At 44.8% G+C, this 23,073-nt stretch overlaps 1 protein-coding gene across 3 annotated transcripts in view; it reads left to right on the forward strand.

The window, feature by feature from the left end:
* Positions 1 to 23,073, forward strand: part of nrxn3b (neurexin 3b) — a 259,015-nt gene that overhangs the window by 24,522 nt on the left and 211,420 nt on the right. The window contains exons 2-3 of one of the 3 annotated variants that reach the window (XM_071924923.2): positions 11,209 to 11,237; positions 11,497 to 11,501. The exons of the other annotated variants lie outside the window; for them this stretch is intronic. Of the exons in view, the coding sequence (XP_071781024.1) occupies positions 11,209 to 11,237; positions 11,497 to 11,501 (34 nt within the window). The remainder of the gene's footprint in view (positions 1 to 11,208; positions 11,238 to 11,496; positions 11,502 to 23,073) is intronic. 3 annotated transcript variants of the gene reach the window in all.

A 23,073-nucleotide genomic window follows, 5' to 3' on the forward strand; every position in this document is an offset into this window, starting at 1 on the left:
TGCACAGAATGGCAGTTGGTCTTGAGTCCACGCATCAGGGGGAATGACATAGCTGAACAATGTCAACAAACATGACCCGCAGTTGCTCGCTTTGAAAAGGGTTGTGCTCTGATCAGAAGAAAAATAACCTCCTCTTTACTGACTCCAAGCTGCTGGCTACATCAAATTAGCTTTAGTAAAACAATCTGGTTCGGACCAGGGAGAGACCATACAGCTCCTGGCTACATGCAGGACCTTGGTTTTGACCTGGAAAGGCAGTCGTAGCTTCTGGCTTTGAAAGGAGCTTTCAGGTCAGGAGTCATGGAAAAATACAGTTGAATTTGTAGACTGCTTAATGGCAGTGCTGAGGACGCAGCACTAGTTCTCTCTATGGCCAGTCATGTCCACTGGCCTGTGTGTCACTCACTCACTGTTGGCCAAACACACATGACAGGCTAATGAGGATCTGTCATAGGACCTGTAGTGTGTCAGGCAAGAAGCGATGTTTCTGTGTGTGTGTGTGTGTGTGTGTGTGTGTGTGTGTGTCTTTGATCTTGATGGAACATGGTAGAGACAAGATATCTGACAAGGTTTCGAGGAGAAGGGGGAGGAGAAACTAGAGTAGACTTGCACTACATGTGTTTTCATAATATCTGAAGATCTGGGTAGTAAACAGCTAGTTTGATAGTAATTATGATTCCTGTGGCATATGCATACTGATTACCATGGCATAGCCAATTACGGTACGACTGTTCAAAACAGTAACCAAACCTAAAAGAGACATTGGCCTGAAAAAGGATGCAAAATAATAAATTCTGTTATTTTTTAGAACATTACACAGAGAGAGGGGGCAGCTCATTACTTGATGAGTAAGAGTGAGCAAGCAGTTAAGAGTGAGGAGTGGGCTGTAAGTGAAAAATATACTGTCATTGTTTTGAAGTGATAGCTTTAAATGTGTTACTGTTCGCTTTAAATAGCTTGAAAGAGTGAGGGACAAAGACAGTGAGACAGAGAGAGAGAGAGAGAGAGAGAGAGAGAGGTAGCTCATCACCAGGTGAGTAAGAATGAGCGAGCGGTTAAGAGAGTGACTTATGGACTGTAAATGAAAAATACACCGCTATATTAAATCTGCTACACTGAAGCATCATCATTCAGATGCGCAACTTCAGAAATGGCGAGAGTAGAGAGAGGGAGAAGTAGCTCACGACCAGGTGAGTAAGAGTAAGTGAGCGGTTAAAAGAGTGAGGGATGCGTCGTGAATGAAGCCGAGCCGCGGGTGGTTGTGTGAGCCGTGTTACAGGCATTAAAGATGAGACGCACTCATTGCCTATATTTTTTCTTTCTCTCTTTTTTTGGGGGGGCTTGTGACTGATTTGGCTCATTAAGATTGGGAGAGGGAGAATTAATTATTGTCATTAAATGAAGCATGCTGCTCCCCTCTCTCAAGCACTCCGGTGGCAGGGCAGTGAAGTGTGGATGACAGCGAAGGAACGAGGAAGGGATGAAAAGAGGGAGGGACAGAGCAAAGGAGGGGTAGATGACAGGAGGAATGGATGGATGGAGGGAGAGAGGGATGGCGAGGCTGAAGGAGGGACCTGAGGAGGTTTTTTGAAGGAAGGAAGGGAGGTGGAGGGGAGGGGAGAGACGGAGGGACACAGGGAATTCAAGCCCATGAGACGAAGAGAGATAAGATAGATGGAGGCCTTCTGGGTAAAGAGAAAGCAGTGGAAACAGAGAGCGACCAGGGGACAGAGTGAATGAGCGTGAGAGTCACAGCGAGTGTAAGATGGAGGGTCGGGGCCGTGGTGAGGAAGATGAGAAAGAGGGACAGAGAGAGAGAGAGAGAGGGAGAGAGGAGGGGCTTGAGCTGGATTTCTGTTTTTTTTTTTTTGGGGCCGGGCTGCATGCTAATACGCTGGAGCGTATTGTTCAGCTCAGGGAGCCAAAAAAATATATAATCCAGGTCAGAGGGATGGAGAGGGGGAGGGAGGAACAGGACAGAAAGAGCAGGAGGGAGGGGTGAAGGTAGAGCAAAAAGAAGGGAAGAGGTCATTGAGAGTGAGGCATTGGGAGCTGAGGAGGAGAGAGAGAGAGCAAGAGAAAACAATTTTGCTTTCGTAATCATCGACATCGCCATGGCTACAGTTGCTGTTCTGCTGTGTATAGCTTGACTTGTTGTGCACATATCCAATTAAGACAACATGAGAAACAAATTGGAGGAGATTCAGTTTGTGCTGGTTCTGGCTGGCTGGACTGTCACCTGCAAAAGATGCATCGTGAGTTTTTACACAAGCAGTACGCGGTGGCACACACAGCAGTGACTACATTACTGTCTGTGTGTGTGTGTGTGTGTGTGTGTTTAGAGCTAATATTATCGACTCTTGAGGAGGAAGCCTGCATGCGCTATAGGCCCGAGGGCAAAGCCACTCAAGAACATCCCCTGCAATTCAAGTGACCTGCTTTCCTGACGCCGGCTCTTTCCCATTACCTAGAGTGGCATTTCATTTAGCTCCCGTCATTCATCTTTCCTTTTCCAGATGGGATAGGGGCTCTTGTGTTGCTGACACCTCTCCCCTCTGTTTTTTATTTCGCTGTCACTATCTTTTTTTTTTTTTTGTTCTCTGTTTCTCGCTACTGCTCTGTCTCTCTCTCTCTCTGTCTTGCTTTATCTCTCTTTTGTCTGTTTGTCTGCCTCGCTCTGTCTCTCTCTCTTTCTCTGTCTCTCCCCTTCTATCAAGGGCTTTTAATCATTGCTACGTTTTTTTTGCGGCTCTGAACCCAAAATCTGACAAAACAAGCAGGAACATATTGCTCAGGATGCACATATGTGATCAAGTGCATATGCGTCAGACGTCTGGTGATCATTTGAGGTCAGGGAGCTGTTTTTACTTGGCAAACAGTTCTATTGAATGCCGCAGTTAACATGACTCAGCTGACAAACATCCCTAAGCGATTAGCTCTGCCGCCCTTAAACTGTTTGTGCTTCATAGCCAACTGATGTTGACAGCCAAACATTCCGAAGGGGTTGATTTGGTTGAAACACTTGTTGTGACAGTAAGTTTGGTTGCAATGTCCACTGTCTTCAGCCTGAACCAGACATGGGTGAGTTAATATTTGAAGAATGGGGAAGGACTGACTAACGGCCTCGCTTAAATCATAAGTAAAGAAGGTGGAAGCTTTGCTGATGCCCAAATGGATGCATGAAAAAAACAACAACACAGTATTCTTCCAATAACCAAATTAAAATCACAAATACACACACATAAAACCACGTGTACCTCAAGTGACGATTGACGATTTCTCTTCAAAAGCTTGTGCGCTGGATTTGCCTTAAAGCTTCAGAATTTATGCTCCTGCTCTCCCTCTCTGTGTCGGTGTTAACCTGGGTTGGGAATACAAGAAGCCCGTTCATGCAGAGATGCAAGTGTTCACGGGGAAGTACATGTATTTGGAGGCAGTGTCAGTTCTTTTAACCAATCCTGCAACACAACTTGTAGTGCCTGTGCACAAAGCAAAAGCCAGACTTACTGAATAGAAAACCTTAAAAAAAACTTTTAACTGTGGCAGAAAATCTTTTTCTTCCTATGCTGCTTGCTCAGTTTTCATGTTTTAGGCTGTATAGCTTTTTGGCAAGTAGCTATACTCTGGAAAGTTTGGTAGATATATCCTTTTTTTTATACTGTTTAAGATTTGTTTAAGATGCCAGTTTTTATTTTTTATTTTTTTTACAATAAGAGCTGATTGGAGGCGGTATGCACAGCTTATAAAATGCTTGGAATGCACCAACGGCTGTGAAAAATAATGATGAATGAAAAATGAAAGGCTTTAGATTTTGCAATGTTACACATCCATTAAACACTTTGTGTAGAAGAAACATCAAAAGGATTTCCAGCCCATAAAATGGTAATAAATAGCAAAACATTAACATCTTATATTCTGTGTGATCATTTGAAATATTATGTACTCAAACCCTGAAGCACACGTCCATCTACTCTGCCTTCTCATCCTTCATTTGTAGTCCTCTCTATATTCTTTGCGGTCAATACTCCTGAACATCTAAGCTTCCAGGCAAAACTTACTTCAAACTTCAAACATCGACTCAGCATTGAACAGTGAAAGTCAATAGTTTTTTCTCACCTTCAGGCTCTCCCCCCCTCCCGCTTTCTGTCTGTCAGTGTTTCTTTCTTTTTAGTTATTTAAAAAGGCAGCAGTTTTACTGTGTGGCTTGGCCTTTTTATACGTCTTACTTGCTGCATAGGAGTGCGGTTGTGCACAGAGTCTCCACAGGTGTCTCTTGAAGAAGCGCAAAGTAGACATAGAGATGTAGAGGAAGAAAGCGAGAGAGCAACGAGGATAGAAAGAGAGAGAAACAGACACAGGAAGAGCAAATACACGAGAAACAACCAGAGGAAGAAAAAAAAATAATAATCAGGAGGGTGAGCGGGAGAGTGGGGCGAGAAAGTAAACACAGATAGAAAAGATCAAGAGAAAGGAAAGATGGCAGAGAGCTAGAGAGCGGATATCTGTGGCACTTTACGAGCTACGGGGCTTTGTTCTCCGAGTACATGCTCATGCACGCCGAAGGTGCGCTCAAAGACATGCTAATAGGTGGAGCGTATGCGAGGATGAAACCGTGGGAGAGCAAACACTCGCGGTTTTAGATCGTCCTGTACCAACATCTGGGAGAGAGTCGGGGAGTCGGTTATGAATGCAAATGACTCCCCGTCGTCCTCCTCTGCAGTCTCCCTGTGCAGAAGAAGCCGGTATGGAGTCCACGTTCCTTTGGTAGTCTGAAGTGTCCTGATATTCTGTTCCCTTGGTGGGGAGAGCGTCTGTGATAGAGCTGGGCTTCTCTGTGTGTGGAGGCCGCACAGGAAAATCAATGGCTGTATTATACACAGTGCCTCGCGCTTTTGGACTACCTGCATTCCGGTACTTATTTGCGTGGACCCGGCACCTGGTGGCATGAAAGTTTGTTTTTTTGGGTTTTTTTTGTTTTTGTCTGCCATGTAATAATCCCAGTAGTTGACTCTTCCTTTCCCCTCCATTGCAAAAACCGAATTGGCTCATTTCCATATGAAGACAGGTGATTACCCTGTTAGAAAGTAGCAGCAAGCGCATAGTAATCACGTCACATGAGTGAGCTGCTCTGCAGAGTGTGTTATGGTAAACTTCAGACATCGTCATGGCTAAAAGACAGTTGAATTTGCTGTCCATATGTCCGCTGTGTGGACTATTTTTGGAAAATTAGACAAGGTAAGCATGTTTTTTTTTTTTTGTAAACGTTTTACAGTTCTCTGCTGGGACAATAACATCTAAATTCATATTTGCAGAGTGCGGACCTGTAAGTCCCACAGTTAAATATGTGGGTAATATAATTGGTTGAGTGAAGGGCCGTAAGCCCCACATCAATGTGGACATTTCAAAACCAGCGGTCCAGCTGAGTGTCGCATTTAGGCCGACTTCTAGCTGCATGGCATGACCATGACACATTTTATTTCTGTCATTTCATTATTCGCTGACATTGTTTCCTACATTTAAAATAGATATCCTATGAAAGTATTTGTGTTGAATATTATTGCGTAACTACTCGAGCCAGAATTTGTCTGGTAAATGGTTGAAGCCATTGCAGTTTCCTTGATGTGTTTATGTATGATTAGGATATCTCACAGACAAGTATGTACATACAGTACATTGGCATACAAGCATTTCATTGCATTGTTAACCCTGTGTATGCTGTGTATATGACAAATAAACACACTCGAACTTGAACACACACACACACACACACACACACACACGCACACACACTCTTACACATGCTTCATACCCCTTCCACATATTAACACACAACATCTCACCCACCACCCCCACACCCACTCCCCAAACATCCCCCTCTCGCTACACACATACATGTACACACACATTTTGAAGCACGCACACATGTACACAGACACACACACACACACACACACACACACACACACTCCGGGGTGGAACTTAATGGAGTGTGATCTGGTCTGACGTCTCCGCGCCAGTCGTGCCCCTCATCTGCATGCAGGCTGTATTCACCAGCGTTCCACGGCCCGTAATAATAATAAATCCAGACTGAGGAATTGGCACACCTAATCTGACAGGCCTTTATGGATACTCTCATTCATGTAGGACCGACTCCGCACTGTATTATACTCCCTACTCCCTCACATACTCTGCACGCCGCTGATTGTTAAAGACCAAAGATTAATGATTTGGAAGACCAGTATTTCTCCCCGAGATTGTATATATTATCTCCGATGAGCATAGATCATGGTGAGATCAGGGGCTCAGGTGGGATGTGGAAGTAAAAAACAAAACAAAAAAAATACAGTTGATAGGGAACAAATGTGACAGAGGGAACAAATGAGGTAGAAGATCTAATGAGAAAACACAGTAGTAGATCAGGGTGCTACCCTGTAAGCCGAAATGTACAACACAGTGAAATCGTCACAGTGTCCACACTTGCTCCGCTGCTGCGAGTGCGACCCGACATTAAGCAAAACAAGATCACGCTAGCCTGCATTTACATTTACATTTTAGTTATTTAAATGACGCTCAGTGAGTGACTTACAACCAAACATTCATGAATTGCCGTGCAAGAAGAAAAAAAAGTGCCAAGGTCAGCAGCCACATGCTAATAACTAGAAGAAGAGAGAGGGAGGGTTTTTTTTGTGTATGTTTTCATTGTCATGGCCCCTCGCAAAGACACAGGAGCTTATCCCTGCTCCCCGCCTGTCACTTATATATTCATGGGACAAATACTGTGAGATTTAACGGCACACCTGGGTGCCGTGCTAGATAATAGTGTGGGTAATGAGATATGAAACATCTTTTTATATGTAAGCACTGTAGCAGTGAACACTTGAGTTCCACCGCTGTTACTGCCCATTGATTCAGTATTTTGGTCATGCCTGTGTAGTCTGTGCTTAGATCTCTAGCTGAGACAGAGGCAGCGTCATGAATAATTTGCTCTGTAGTGTAGGATACATTTGGAAAATATATAAACCAGATAAAGTGTTTGTGTGTGTGTGTGTTCCTGTACTATCTTTGTCAGAACCAATTTGAGTTTTAAACCTTCAGAGTGACGACATTTTTGCGATGCGAGGTAATTTTGGCCGGTCCTCACTTCTTCAAGGGGCTATTTTAGGGTTGGGACTTGGTTTTAGGGTTCAATTTAGAATTAGGATTAGGTTAAGGTTAGGGTAAGGGTTAGTTTCTCCAAACATTCAAACAGTCAAAACATTTTTTCCAAACTGTACGACAATGTCACATCCATATTCTGTATCTGCTTGTTCTAACACTTCATTGAAGCTATTGCACGCTTATTTTGAGTGAAATATTCAAACCCAAGATGCCATGTTTTTTTATGGCTGCACCATTAGAGGAGAGCATGCCATATTTGGTATCTTTGGAAACCTTAGGATCTTGACTAGAATTTAAAATAAAGTTTTGTGGGTTTGAGCAAAGCTTGGCCGTGAAACGTGTGTCTGTAGTGATGGTCCGCATGAGGGACCTTAGGGTAGATTGGTTGGTTAGGCATGTAGTGGAGAGGGTTAAGGTTAGGGTTAGGGGATAGAGAATAATGAGGATGGATGAACAAGGATGTGTGTGTGTGTGTGTGTGTGTGTGTGTGTCCCAGTGTTTGCACGCACAGATGTGCATTGCTTGTGATTTTGCCTCTCCCCCGCCCGAGCAGTCGTGTTCCTACACAGCACCCGATGCGTTTAAATGATCTGCCATTCATCATCATCATCATCATCATCATCATCATCATCATCTCAATCCCATTTCGGAGACTGTCCCTGGGGAGGAGCCGTGACCTTGGAGCAGCGGCCCCAGTCGTCTCCAATGGCTCCGGGTCTGGTTCATAACGAAGTCCCTCCACAACAGACCCGCTGCTTAATGAACCTCACCCAGATGCTAAGGGGAGCCACAGCCTCCCAGTAGCCCACAGTCCCTCTCCAATCTCAGCCTCACCTCTCCCAGTTCCCCCTTTCTATCTGTCTCCTTGTGCTTCTCTCTCTCTCTTTCTCTCTCTCTCTCTCAGTCTCTCCGTCTCAACCGGAGCTGGTTGTCATTTTGATTCCAAATGAGTTTCATTATCCGTTTCCCTCTTTCCCTTTGCGCAGTTTTCCCACTAACAGTCCTCTTTCCTCTTCTCTGGTGAAAGCCAGGATGAAGGGGATGGGGGGTAAGATATAATCAAAGCCCTCGCTGTGTGAATGCGTATGTGCAGTGGGCATGTCGTGGCATACATGCTGTAATGAAAGCTGTTTCGTTCCGTGTTTGTATTTTGGGGGAAAGTGGTAAATATTAAAGGGGCTTTATAGTGCCGCGAGTCGGTAAAGAACAAAGCCATTTATCTTTCGCATCTTCCCCATCTCCACCAGCAGCCAAACATTGAGCGAGCTGCGCTTCCACTTGCCTCGCCTCGCCTCGCCTCGTCTCCCCCGCAGCAAAAATAGCTGAGCCGCTCTTAGCTCCGATGAAGAGGGAGGGCTGTAAAACGTTTGTTGTTGGAATTTTTTTCCCACACACTAAAGCACAAAATGGATTCATCTCCTTTTAGCACAGGGAGCAAGAAACAAACAAACAAACAAACAGACACAACAGAGTAGACCAACCAAAAAGCAAAAGGAGGATGACAAATGGGTCTTCTGAAAAACCCCATAATTCTCCTGTTCCTCTTTCCGCAGAAGCATTTGGGCCATTGCGTCATTCAACCGAAACATCCCCCAGCACCTTGAACCTTGTGCACTATGGACTTAAAATGCCTACAGCGACATAAATGATGGAGAGATGGTGATGACCTAGAGTATGCGTGAAGGTGTAGCTACATTGCCTCGGCATCTAGTCCACCATGACCTGCTTTGTCATCAACCTGACATACATGATAATCAACTCATGAAATGACTCGTGAGAGACAAACTGCCCATCTTCAGAGACAGTGTGTTTGTCTGGAGGTAATCATGTAATCGTGAGTCAAGGTAGCCAAGTGAGATGGAGTCATATAGTGGCATCATCAAAGAAATTATTTGTTTTGTAACTCGCAGACATGGGTAAAATATACAAGTACGGTTTTAAATATTTGAACTCCTTGAGATTTTTCACCGGATGCTTGCACAAGCTCAAAAGTGGACATGTAACTTGTGAGATATGCTAAAGCACTCCTTGTGGTCTTTTTCTAACTTTGTCTTTAATTATTAAACGTGTTTGAACACTATTTTTTGCCTTGGTCTAGTGACCCTAGTTTTCCGAGGCCGTGCAATATGTTTCTATTTTTGTCAAACTGAAGATAAAAACTCCTCAAACACCAGGCAAATCCAGGGCTCTCAAAACAGACGTGACCAATCTCACACTGTGCTAATTAATATCCTCCTGCTCTCTAGCTGTTTGGAAATGCTGCGGAGTGGATCTGCTGAGAAAGAGTGCCAGGGACATTAAGTGTTGGTTTATTGAAAAAGACAGTCCAAGCCTCTTTGCTATCAATAGGGGTTGGGGCAGACTGTTTTCCTCCTCTTATCTCTCCCCCCCCCCCCTCTCTCTCTCTGGTGTTCTATTTGTATTCTGGTGTGTGCGCATGTGATTGTGTGAGTGTGTGTGTGTTTGTCTCCATGCTCACATGTGTGTGTGTGTGTGGGTGTATTTGTGTGCGCATATGTGTGTGTACACAGGCGTGTCCATGCACCGCCCCTGTGTACATATCTGTGTGTACGGGCACAGATGGATCTGGAATGCGCCATCCACTCTGTTCCAGGATGTTAGCATGGCGCCTGCCCACCACAGATGGCGTTAATCATCAGCCATCTTGAGCGTGACGTAACAGTGAGGGTATAGGTATGCGGGCAATCAGTGAGTGAGTGGACAGCAGCCGCATTGGGGAATCACCGATGCAGGGTATGACACGGACAAAGTGGCACAACTTGCGGACGTAGTAAGAAAGAGATTCACCCTATTTCTGCCCTCCTCTGAAGATGTTATTCACTCCTTATTTTTTTTCCTTGAAGGGCAGCTGGTAGGTTGGGCAGCGGGATGGGATGGGAGCGTTTACATAATTGACCAGTGAGCCAGCAATGCTTCCTTGTTGGCAGGCCTTCAAAAAGAAGATGAGACCCTCTCTCTGGGGGCACCTAGTCCGCCAGCCGTCACCTCTTCAAGCTACACAGGCTGCCAGGGAAAGCCTTAGTGCTGCACCGCCCAAATATGACACAAGTACATATGCACGCATACAAACGCAGAAGGACATGCTTATGGTCAAAAAACATGAACACCCAACATATTCACACGCACATTGGCGTTGGCAGGTTTGATGGGGATTAGTTTGTGGTTTTGTGTTTGTGTATGGTTTTGCATTGTCGTGTTTGCGAATGCCATGTAAGGCAATAGCAGAGTCTCATTCAAGTTGCGACCAATGTAGCGTGAAACAATGCTTTGTAGAAACTTGTGGTGGTGTCTTGCTTCGTGTTTCTGGTTTAAACAAGATGTTTGGGTGGGACATAACTTGGATAGGGACTGCTCTGAAGTGGGCGGGTTGGACCATAACAAACATGGAGTGACTCATTGTTTTGCACATAATCTTGGGCTGTCACAAGTTCTTCAAAATGAATAAATTCCTGCCATGGTTGCTGTCTCCTGAGAGACAGCAACCATGGTGTCTCAGGAAAAGGAAACAAACATTTTTTTGGGGGTGAACATCCAAAAATGCACCTCTGTACCATGTTGCTACAGTTGGAGGTTTTATATGATGGGAGAGGCGGGTGGGGGTTGTTCAGAAATCTGTGACGTTATTATTTGTTAGAATTTTATGTATGCGTACTGGTACGCTATGAAGTAAACCACTAAAAATATGTTTTCCAGGGAGTGGAAGTATAATAAAAATGAAAGAAATGTATAAAAATGCATGGAATTTTTTGTTAAATAGGTATAATTTAGGGAATTGGCAAGCAATTTTCATTCAATTTTGACTTCAACTGGGTGTGAAAGCTAGTTCCTGCATGTTCAGAGTGGAGCAGGCAGAGAATAGCCTTGTCCATGGTCCTGACATGCTCCACACATCAGTAATTTGCAGTGAAAGAGCATTGTCCATGGTGCTGAAACAGTGCAACACTGGTCGTCTGACACTGACCATGGTGCTGAAATGGCACATCCAGTGTTCTGCAAGGTAATGTAAGCCATGAGAGACTCCACTCCAAGGCCAAACGTGGGAGCCTGGGCTTGCTCATGTTTGCCACTTACCTTCCCCCAAAACAAAATGCAGACGATTATTTTTTCTAATTTAGCTCCCAACAGAAATGATTTGTCAGCAACCTTGTGCTGTAAACATTTTGAGTTGGCCATGGTCCATATGGGCCTCCTGTGGAAAAGGCTGTTGGTATTTAGAGCGCTGGGAGCTGAAATGCTGTTTTGAAGCTGTATGTCATCTATTTTATATTATTTTACAACTGATCTCTAACTCCTAAAATAGCTGTGGGGATTTGTTAGCTTATGTAGTTGCTGCAGGGAAGCTAACTGTTGGACATTTGGTAGTGGGAAAAAAAGCATTAAAATAGTAGCCGGGTTGGATTCTGTCACTATTGCTGTCAAAACCAGCAACTTTGACAGTACAATAATGTGAAATGGGTGACATCTCTCTTTAAGTCACTGCCAGTACACTGTCCATGGTTTTAATGTTGCTTTGATTCTGTGTTTTTTCTTTCCTTTTTTTCCAGTAAGTAGGTGTCCATGGTATTGAAAAGAGCTGCTCAGAAAGAAACCATAAGTTGTCCTGGACATAGATTAAACCTTGTCTTAGACGATTATGATGATCATCATCTCGTATTTAAATTGGCAATTTACAAATTTACTGCGGGACTATGCTTAATTAATGTCTGTGAAAGTGGTCTTTAAGCTACCGTAGGCTAAACTGAAGCTCTATTTCCGAGGGTCCAGAGGTGGATATGGTAGAAGTGCTTTTCGGTCTATGTTAGTGTAAATTTTCCACACTAGTCAGGATTTTACTGGGGGCTAATAGTCATGCTGTGGTTTTGGCAGTGAAAACCAGATGTCAGGCCAGTGCCCAAAGGCATTCCATAGGTTCAGTGGTAGATTTAATGCAACATTTGCAGAACATGTTTAGCCCTTCCCTCCCCCACACTCAAGTATAAAACGATGACACATTCATGTTGGTCCCCATTCGTCAGGCAAATACATACACCGCCCCATCGCCCTATCGCCTCAAAATCCCCCTTATAGCTTTCTTGCACAGTTCGCCCTTTATAATTCATCTAGACATACTCTCAATCACCCTTTCTTGTAGAATCCCCTGCGCTTAATTTCAACTGTCTCTTCTGTCCATTCCCACTCAGCTGTAGTTTACTATCTGGAGTAAGAGAGAGATAGACTGTGGGCCTTAAATTATCCCTGCTCTACATTGGCTCCGAAGCCTCTGAAGCAGTGTGGGTGGACTGATTTTATGAGTGCGATGATGGTTTGACGTGGCGTAATCCTCTTTTACTGATCTCCCCTCGTCCATCTGCTCCATCTCCATCCCTCTTTCCTCTCTTCTCTCCTCGCCCCATCTCTCCATCCCGACACACATGCACATACAAAAGCACACACCCGTGAACACACACACACACACACACACACACGAATATGAATGCACACTCAAAGGACACACGCACATGTACTGTACATACGCGCGCCATTCATCAGATTAGGTTTAGATGTTTGCTGCTGTCCTGCGGCGTCTCTGCAAAGTAATCGCGGGTCAACAGAGCAGAGCTTTTCTCCTTTAACTCCCTGCATCCATCCCTCTCTCTCCCTCCATCTACGCTCCCTGTTTCCTGATGTCTCCCCTCCATCCACTCTCTTCACCGCAATCGATTTTTTGGGGGAATTAAAACACGGAGCCGGCATTAAAATAGAGTTGATGCGTGATTTACGGTTGCGTGTCATGTTTTTTTTTACAATTGCAGAAAGATTGTATCGTTTTGCCTTTTTGGGATAATCCTATCCACTGCTGAACAACACAGGCAGTCTGGGCTCTCAGACGGAGGCCGATACGGGGGGGAACATGTAATTTGTCTGACAAGTGGAACACTCGGGTTTTCTGGTTATATTTCTGGTGGTGTGGTGGGGACTCATTCTTCCTAAAAGACAGCCAGGCATATCCTTTTTCCACCCTGCTTAAAATGCAGCCAGAGAGTCGTAATTTGACGTGTGGTACCGAAATGGATTTGAAATATGTGTGCCACATCTGGGAAAACCATGATGGGACTCTTCTTTTTTTGTAACTGAAAGTAAATTCTAAAGGGCTTAATTGGCTCTGGAATCGTAAATTTTAATTTGGCACTGTCTGGGGGGTTACTTGTTTTTTTTATTGCTTAGACATAAATGTACATTCATGATAATTAATATTTCATGCATCACTTCTCTTCGCTCTGATTTCTTCTGACCTGGATAGCATTTGGAATGACAAAAATATGTTTGTTTTGGCAGAGGCTGCTCTTCCAGAGTTTGCGTCACCACTCACGCATTTTGCTCACTTTCTCCCTTTCTTTGATCATTATTTTACCTTTGCCTCGGTTCAGTTCCTCTTGCTCATTTTGTACCATTGTCTCATCTTTTTTCCTTCCTTCTCTTAATCTTTCTCACTTTCTCATAGCTTTTATCTTCCTTCTCTTTCTCTTCATCTTTCTCTCTCTTGTTCTTCCCTCTTTCCATCTTTTTCCACTCTGCTCTCGCCCTCTTTCCCTCTCCCTCTCTCTCCTTGCCATAGCAGTGGGTGTACTAAGCAGGGATTAGGCGTGATTGAAGTGCTGACGTGAGAGCTCTTCCGCCGGGGCCTCTTATCCTCTGCAGTCCCCCAGAGAGACCTCTCATTGCTGGGCTTCACTGGCAAGTCGGGCCTGGCCTCTCCAAGGACTCCCCATGGAAATAGCCTCTCTCCATGCCTCCATGCCTTATCCCCAATAGCCTTAGTGCCTTTGCCTGATAGATGTGTGGCTTGGCCCTGATAGAGCTCCCTGTCTGCCAGACACAGGCCTGGCTTTTCCTTTTTTTTTTTTTTTTTACAAGGAGAGGGCCTCCCTGTTATATCAAAGCCTGGGCTTTCTCTGGGAGGACTCGACTTGGTCTCTTTCCTCCTCTCTCCTCTCTTCCCTCCCGGGTGACACTTCATCGGCGTCGCTGGCTACCTGCTGTGCTTTATAAATCAGAAGGGGTCACTTCAACTCAAGAACGGATTACTAGTAGCATGAGCGCTAATGAGCTATCAACTCGGCTGTCTCTCTGTTCAAAAGAATCACCAGTTGAGTTTTTGCAGAGGCGCCCAGTTCACAGCCATCGTCGCATTTGATGATTGAGCTTGAAAGGTCAAAACAGTTTCTTTGATGTGGCATACGCCTGCAACATTCAGTGACGATAGCAGAATCGCATACAAATTATTGAGCAAGCAGATGTCAAGGAGTCTTGGCAGGGCGGGGTGTGTCTGTGTGTGTGTCTGTGTGTGTGTGTGTGTGTGTGTGGGGGGGGGGGGGGGGGGGGGGAGGGGGGGGGGGGGGGGGGGCATTCTGTGCCAGTCACTTCCCACGACCTAAATCTTCATTACATTCTCATTCGTCTTCCATCCGCCGCTGCACTGACGGTGATTAACACATAAAAGAAGGAGAGATGTGTGATATGGCGTGCACTCAGCATATTGTGTGCTTTATTCCCTCCGCCCCCCCACCTGCCTTGAATTCAGCAGCGGGATTGGTCTTTGAAGTCAAACTGCAGAGGAGAAAAGAGAGAGAGAGAGAGAGAGAGAGAAAGAATGGAAGGTGCAGCATGTAGCGTTGCCCTCAGGGGCTAATGAGAATATTCATGGCGCCACTTGTTTCAAGTTTGTTGATTTAGCCAATATTTGATTTTTCATCTTTGCTTTCCCTTCCTTGGTAGTGTTTTAACACTGCTTGTGTTTGCTCATGAAAATGCAGTGATTACCTCTTTAGCCCTGAAAGACCCTCATCTTCATTGCCACACTGTACAAGAACCATAGATACAATAGACACGGTTTCCAACCAAGGTACTGCTGCCCATATGCACACATACACACTCCACACACAGAAACATACCGAGATGCATAGATGCACACATCTGCGTGCACACACACATGTATCTACCCCGCGCACATTTACACACGGATAAACACACATCTTCTCTGCACAGATTGTATACATCCATGTGCACGTGTATGGCAGCAATACATCCCAGCACAATAGATTTTTATAGCTGAAAACTCCCATGGGGGAAGAGAGGAACAAAGGGCTGATTCTGATGTAAATGTTTATGTGTTCAAGGATTTCAGTGGGGTGTGCGTCAATTACATGTTCACTGCTTGACTTCCATTTGCGGCTCTTCCATCCCATCACATGCACTCGAATCTTGGGAAGTGCTTTTTTTTTTTCCATATTTGTAGGCTGTTTGCCTGCTCTGGGATCCACATCTAATTTCCTACTGTAATTCCTTAGTGTGTAGATGGACAATGGAACAAAAAGGAATTCACTCCACGGATGGAGAGGATAAATACCAATTTGGATTACATGGGAACCTCATAGCTATCCTAACCCAGAGGGAGCGTGAATTCAACATGACGTGACTGTTGGATGAACCTCCTTAGCATACTTCTGTAGGCGTCCGTTAAATGCCATGTCATGGACGGGAACCACGCTAATCACCGCATTGTGTAGCAGTGTGGCCGACATTTAAACGCCCTTCTCCTCTTCCTTCTCCTCCCTTTTCACTCGCCTCCCTGTTGATTCTCAGGGCAGAATGGAACGTATGGCGCTTATTACAAGTTAATGGATCATAAATTGAAACTGAAAGTTCTATAAAAGAGTCCCATTCATATGCACACGCACTCGCACACACACACACACACACACACACAGACACACACACATATTCTTCCAAACCTCCGACCTCGCATTCCTCATTCGTTATGCCCAGACGGCGCCCGGTTTGAGGTCATCTTTTATGAATTCCTGGTCTAAATTTACGGTCTAATAAGTTTGTGGGGGTTTATGCTGTGTTCTGCCCTGCATGTCCTCCACTGTGAAGTGCAAAAATGAGAGTCAACCTCTGGAGTTTTACTTAATGGACTACTGCTATCTACCAGTTACTCTCTCTGCCGGTGAGGTCATTCTTGGTGTGCGCATGTGTGGTTTGCGTGTGTGTGTGTGTGTGTGTGACGTAGTGTGCCTTTTTGTAGCCAAACCCCTGGAGATTGTTGAAAGGATGGTCGTGTCCTCATTTTGGATCTTTGCTTTCCTCTTGATTTGATGATTTCTCCATGGTACAGGAAAATGACTAGATAGTTCTACACTGTAAATCTGCAGATCCCTTATCTCACTGTAGTTCAGGAGAAAATTAAAGCTGAGTGGTAGAGATAGCTAGCCTAGTGGGGTAACAGTAGCCTCCGTTGTGGAGCCACAGTTTCCTGATTCCTCAACCACATCAGATTAAACGTGTCACTATGAATAGTTACAAATCGACCGTGTTCAGCGTGGCAATTCAGCAAATTTCCCTCTTCTCATCTCACCGCTGCTCATTAATGTTTCAGACTTAGCACACTATGGGCAAAGTGTTCGCCTAAATCCGAAGCAACATGAGGATACACAAACACGCAATAAACATGCGTCACTAAGCCCAGTTTCTCTCTAATGGCCATAGCAAATTCATGAGCTCATTGCAATACTCTAGATGCCCCCTCTGAGGTTTAGCAACAGCACATTAATGTTTTGCCTCTTCCTTCCTCCTACTGTATTTTATTTGCCTCCTCCTCCTTAGCCAGTATCCTCAGCGTAAATTAGCTCCCCTTCACTGGCTCTCGCACATAATTCCCCAGAGACACTAAAATAAACATCATCATCATCATCATCTCCATCGTTATCCACTCACCCAAATAATGGAACTACGGACGTGTGTGTCTTATTTGCTCAGCGCTCTCCCAGCACATGGCCTTTGTTGCGTGTCAGCCAATTAAAATTCAGTGAAGTGGGGGGAGACGGTCAGCGATAATGTAGCATAGGTCACTGCGCTGCAGAGAACCAGTTAGGTTAAATGATAAGACTCAAGCTAGCTCATATCCTTACTGAACTATAATCAAAGAAATAATGAATATGTTAGGGTTAAATATGGTGAACGTGGGCATCTTTGCTCATCCTGCCCCTGTCTTCACTTCTTGTTGAGCATCCTCTGCAGTCCCCTCCACACCACCCCCAGCCTTCACTCACACACACACACGCACACACACACACACACATACCCTCGCACTCAACCCACCTGGGCTTCAGCTCCTCGTCCATCTGGAGTAGCCTCTGGTGTATTGCAACCGCCACACACTGGTTACCAGCCCTACTGGTCATACACATATGCACACACACACACACACACACACACACACACACACACACACACACACACATGAACGACTCCAGAAATAGACAGTCGGAGTGATAGCCTGCAGCTTGGAGCTGACCACCGTACCATACAGCCAGCTGTCCCACAGGAATTGGCATTTACATGGATTTGTGTGCGTGTACACACACATGTGTATGCGCCAGCGTTCTCAAGGCTGTCGCATGAGTTCGTTCTTTCATCTCACATACCTGCGTCGCCTTCCCGCTTTGAAAAAAAAGGATGAAACGAGCGAAGAGATTTAGATGTGGACCTGGGAAGTTCCCCTTTAAAACATTTTAGGGGTGTCAATCAAAGTCCCACTCTGTAGCTCAGGGCTTGTTCTCTTATCAACATGGGGAATGGGATGGTACAGCCTGTGCTAGCCTTCATAAGACCTTCAGGTGTTCTCTCCACTCTTTGCCGTGCCTGTTGTTTTCACTGTGGCCTTAAAACAGTTTCCATACAACCAGTCTTCAATTTGTGATGATTTAGTTTTTCATTTATTTCATTTTTGTCGTCATTTTCTAACATTTACTCAAAGGCAAAGCACACTGAAATCTTTGGAGCCAGCGTCAATTTTTGATGTAATGTTGTAAGCACAATGAAAATAGCCATAAGTCCACAAGGTGTTCACTCCGGTATTATCCAAATAGCAATAAGCCTCCTGGCATTTGTTCCTCTCTCCTTGTATTTTGAAGGCTCCCATGGGAGAGAGAGCTGGGAGAAATAAAGAGGGAGTGGGCGGAAGGGTGGAAGAGACAAAGGGGATGCTTTTAGAGTACCAGGGCAAATGAAGCACCTTTTCTCTATTTGACAAAGCAAAAAGGAAAGATGGAAAGCGAGTGTGAAAGAGAGAAATAGGGTTTGGTGTGAGTAGGGGCAGAGAGAAAGGAACGCAGAGGGATAGTACTCTGTGAGAGAGGCATATTTGTGAGGCTGAAGAATGGCCTTTTTGCTCAGAAAGGCTTGTCTTCACATCATCTGCACTTTATTAAGAAAACAAGCCAAGTCATATCACCCCGACTTCACCGTCTCTCCGTCTCTCCCTGCCTGAGTCTATTTTTCTCTCCGCCTCTCTCTTTGTGATTCTTATTCTGATTCTCTCTCACTTTCTCCCACACACACTCGTCCTTTCAGTGTTGTGATTTATCCCTTCATCTCCAGAGTGTCATTGAAGAGAGCCGTTTGGCTCTCCAGACTAATAACCGTTGCCGAGATGGAGAGGGGATAATGTTATTGACTTCCCAGCCAGACAGCAGGCGGGCAGCGCGTGTGTGTGTGTGTGTGTGTGTGCGTGTGTATGTGTGTGTGTGAGTATGTGTGATTTCAGGTGTTTACATGCATGCATCCTTGTGTGTCTGGATAAATGTGTGTACGCATACGGGCACATGTGTGTTTTAAAATGAAAAAAATGTGATATGTTATTGATCACCTTAGGGGAAATGTTTTTTCACTTACCCCCCTCCACAGGGAGGTCAGAGGTCAGGGTCAGCTACAGAACAGCCAGCTGGAGCTGGTGGAGGTTCAGTGTTTTGCTGAAGGACACGTCTGCAGGGTGGATGCTAGCTGTCACTGGACTTGAATCCAAATCCTCTTGCTATGCCACCATGTCTTGTACCTTTTTTGTATGCGTGTGTCTGTGCTGTATGTGTTTGTGCACACGCTTGCTGCTGGTGAGATATGCCAGGAAAAGCCCTTCCAGTTCCATCCACTATTCGGCTAGGCAGTCAGTCGCACTGCTCCGACGTTGTTAAAGGATTTGCACAGTAATAGTAATTGTGGACAGACCTCACTCCACAAATAGTAAATATCACTTTGCTCAATGACAGAGTAATTCTGTATTTACCTCAGCAAGTCAGGATCAGTTGATTTGATTGCACCCAAACAGGATTTGGGAAGCAGCTGGGGTTTGTTTTTAATGAAATATATCCGCAGTACACACATAGGGTCACGTATTTAGTACATGCACACGCTTGATATCATGTATGCTGGCGCGCACATACACCGTAATTACCGACTCAGTATGCACAGGAAGAATCAGGAGAGCTCACAAAATACAGACACACACACAGACACACACACCATGGACACGCTACAAACTGTAGCCTAATGTCGCCCGAGAGCGTGAGAGTGAGCGTGAGAGTGAAGGAGAAGGGAAGGCATGATGGTGCACATGATTCCATGAGACTGCAGAGATGTCAGTCGGTCCCTGCTTTGCTCTGGAGGGGCTGTGGATCCTCTCCGCTAATTTTAGAAAGCTGTGAAGGGGGGTGGGTGGTGGTGGTGGGGGGAGCTGCTGAGCTGGGTCCAGCCGAGCCGAGCTGGGGAAGGGAAGACAAAGCTTAAACCCCATCCCCCTCCCGAGCTCTGGGCACAATTTTGAAGAAAATGTACGTGATAAAGGGACGGAAGGGAAGGGATAGAATGAAGGAGAGAGTTGGAAGGAGAGGGGTCTAGATTGAAAAAACAGAAAAGCGCACCCAGGCAGCTCTGGCCGGGCCTCCAGCGTTAGTGTCTCTGCCACGTGACAGAGGATGTTAGTGTGTGTGTGTGTGTGTGTGTGTGTGTGTGTGTGTGGCTGTGCATTCATGTGTGTTTGTTTGAATTGTGATCGGTCCTCAGTCTGGCTATTTGTCACCAACATGTGCCACGATTGCCGTTTGCCCACTGATGTTTGTGTGTGTGTGTGTGTGTGTGTGTGTGTGTGTGTTTATGCGCCTGTGTGTTGAGGTATTTAGGGATAACACTTTAGGATCATAGTATCAAACCTTGTTTATTTGCACGTACAAACTTTGCAATCAACCCTGCAGTTAAAGGTTAAAAGAAGGAGAAAGAGAGAGAGAGAAAGGTAAGAGTAATCCATCGTTACACTTATCTCTTAAAGGAGCACACCAGCATCCTTGCAAATGCTCACACACACACACACACACACACACACACACACACACACATGCACGCACACTCACACACGCACAGAGCGAGAGTCACATATTGTTTTGGCTACAGGCTACAACTGGTTCTAGCTGGATTTAAAGCTACAGCAATGTTTTTTTTTCTTCTTTTTTTTTTTTTTTTTTTTTTTTTGCTAAGCTCAGTATTGAATATTTTCCCTGAGTCGTCTGCAGCTCTATCCCCAACTCTCCCCTGCTATCCAAGAAATACATTTTTGTACGGCACTCAGTTCCTACATTCTGTTAGAAAATGATAATCATTTGCATAAGAAAAGCGTGATACTTCTTACGCAATCACTAATCATCTCTTGTCCCACATTAACGTTTCACATTGCACCATGACCTTCAACTGATTTCACACTTCATAAGACGACGATGATGTAACCAAATTGCCGCTCACCTCCGTCTTAAAACGGCGCTCGGCGTGATCGGCTGCTGAGGTGAGGTCACAGTTCAAGCCCGAGGGGTGTACTTGTCGTTAACGGCTGCGAGGGTGTCGCCTGCCTCCGGCACCCTCCGCCGTCCGCCATCCGCCATCTCGACTATATTGGCTTTAAGCGCTCTTTCACGGGCGAGTCATGTTTATTTCATTGTCCCTTTTATGGCACCGCTGTTCCCCTTTTAACCCCTCGCCTCCCCGCATGCGGCTAAATGTCCCGGCAGTACACAGGAGAGTAAGTTATAGAGGTAATAAATATTAGATGGCCTCAGCTCAGACTAGGAATGTGTGCTAATCTGTTTCAAGTGCAGGACAGGGACTTCTGCCCCTCTCTCTGTCTCTCTCTCTCTCTCTCATTACTTTGTCACTTCTACTTGGAGTTGGGATCATTTTACACCACATTTCTTGTCTATATAATGTAGTTCTGCATAAACAAACATAAAAAACGTCCTGGCTTGAATCCAGCCTCTGACCTTTGTCGCATGTCATCCCCCTCTCTCTCTCCACTGTGGACTGTCAAAGAAAGGCCAAAATGCCTAAAAGATTATCTTAAAAAGACAAAAACATGTATATCGGAATATCACATTCATTTAAGTTAATTATTTAAAATTTTAGCTTCAGTTGGCAAAATGGATTATTAAATGCACCTCAGGACTACAGACAGAATTACAAAAATGGCTAGAATAAAGCTCTTTGCTTCATATGCATTTCCCCTAAATATATCGATTGATGTATCAATCAATTGATATATCTTATTAATTGTGTATCCCATCCTGTATTGACACATTCTTTAGCTTTGGTTCTGGGACCATGCAGTCCACAATATTGTAATGTGAAATATACTACTAGTACAAACTTAATTAATACAAATACAGATGTAGTATTGCTGACTATAACCAAATCATGAATGTCTATATACCGGGTTAACTTTGCTTTGGCACCCAGAATGACTCCAGGCAGGTTCCTTGATTGGTCCCGGCATTAGACAAATTACAATGTGTTTTAATTAGTCTTAGTCTCAGAATAAGAGATTACATTTGTTAATTGAGTGCTGGGCTGAAGTAGCATACAGCAGTCTGCTCCATGACTCTGTCTACCAGCAGCGTGTGAACTGACAGAGACTGATGTGGTGAGGTGGAGGTGCGGCCGGGCTTCTGACAGCAGAGATAATAGCCAATAAGGCAACGCCACTCTGGATGATTGACAGGCTCCAGGGAAGGCCCCGCCTCCCCACCACCCTGCTCCATGGAGCAAGGCCTCAGCTCCAATACAAACACTAACACAAAAATGCACACGTGTATACACAGGGATACACAAGGACACGTGGATATACACACACATACACTATGCACACACACTATGCACACATACATGCAAACCATTCACATCATGTACACATGTATAGGTCTACACGCTTCATTTGCATAGCTTAAGGTAATTAAATTGGTTCACAAACAGTATAGCACATTTCAAGGTAAAACACACTATGTTACGCAGACAGATGAAAACAAATGACTTGCAAACCCACAAAGATGCAGAGTGATGCAAGTCTATCAAGATACCGCTCCACAGAAGAGTGGAGAACGCGAAACCGATACAACACTCACTCCCGTCACTTCTCATTTCGGCTCAGGATGGCAGCTGTCAGACTGATGCAATACTCTGCATTCTGGAGACACACTGTCAAAGATCGTTTGATTGTTGAGGAAAATAATACAGACTCTGAATGACTCCATAATATTGCAATCCACAGTTACAGCCATTTAAGACGGAAAACCACTCAAGAATTCTATAAATGTTGTGTCTGTAGTGTACGACAATCCATTCAACATTTGAGAACGTGAACTCTCTAACAAAGCTAGACAGAAATCAGACAACTAAGACTTTGATGTCATCAAAATGTCAAACTTGGAGCTGTTTCAGTCTTATACATTTCCCCCCTTGACATGCCTCAGACAGCTGTTTGCTGATTGTTGATGTATTCTGCCTCGTGGCTCTCCATAAGCAGCTATGAAACAAGTTTTGCAGTGTGCTAAAATTCACCACATTATGCTTGACCATCTACCCCACGTTGTTATGCATTCTAACTGCCTTGAGAATATTAGTGGGCTTAAATTGAGTGGAACATTTTTACTTTTCAGCAAGCACACTCCAGCGTACATCCGAACCGCCCTGGGTAGATCATAATGATCTCCCGCATTTGCTTTTGTTTTTTTGAAAATCTATAGCCTAAAAAGTCTAATAAAT

The sequence above is a fragment of the Centroberyx gerrardi genome, chromosome 18 (genome assembly GCF_048128805.1).
Source record: "Centroberyx gerrardi isolate f3 chromosome 18, fCenGer3.hap1.cur.20231027, whole genome shotgun sequence".
Classification (NCBI taxonomy): domain Eukaryota; kingdom Metazoa; phylum Chordata; class Actinopteri; order Beryciformes; family Berycidae; genus Centroberyx; species Centroberyx gerrardi.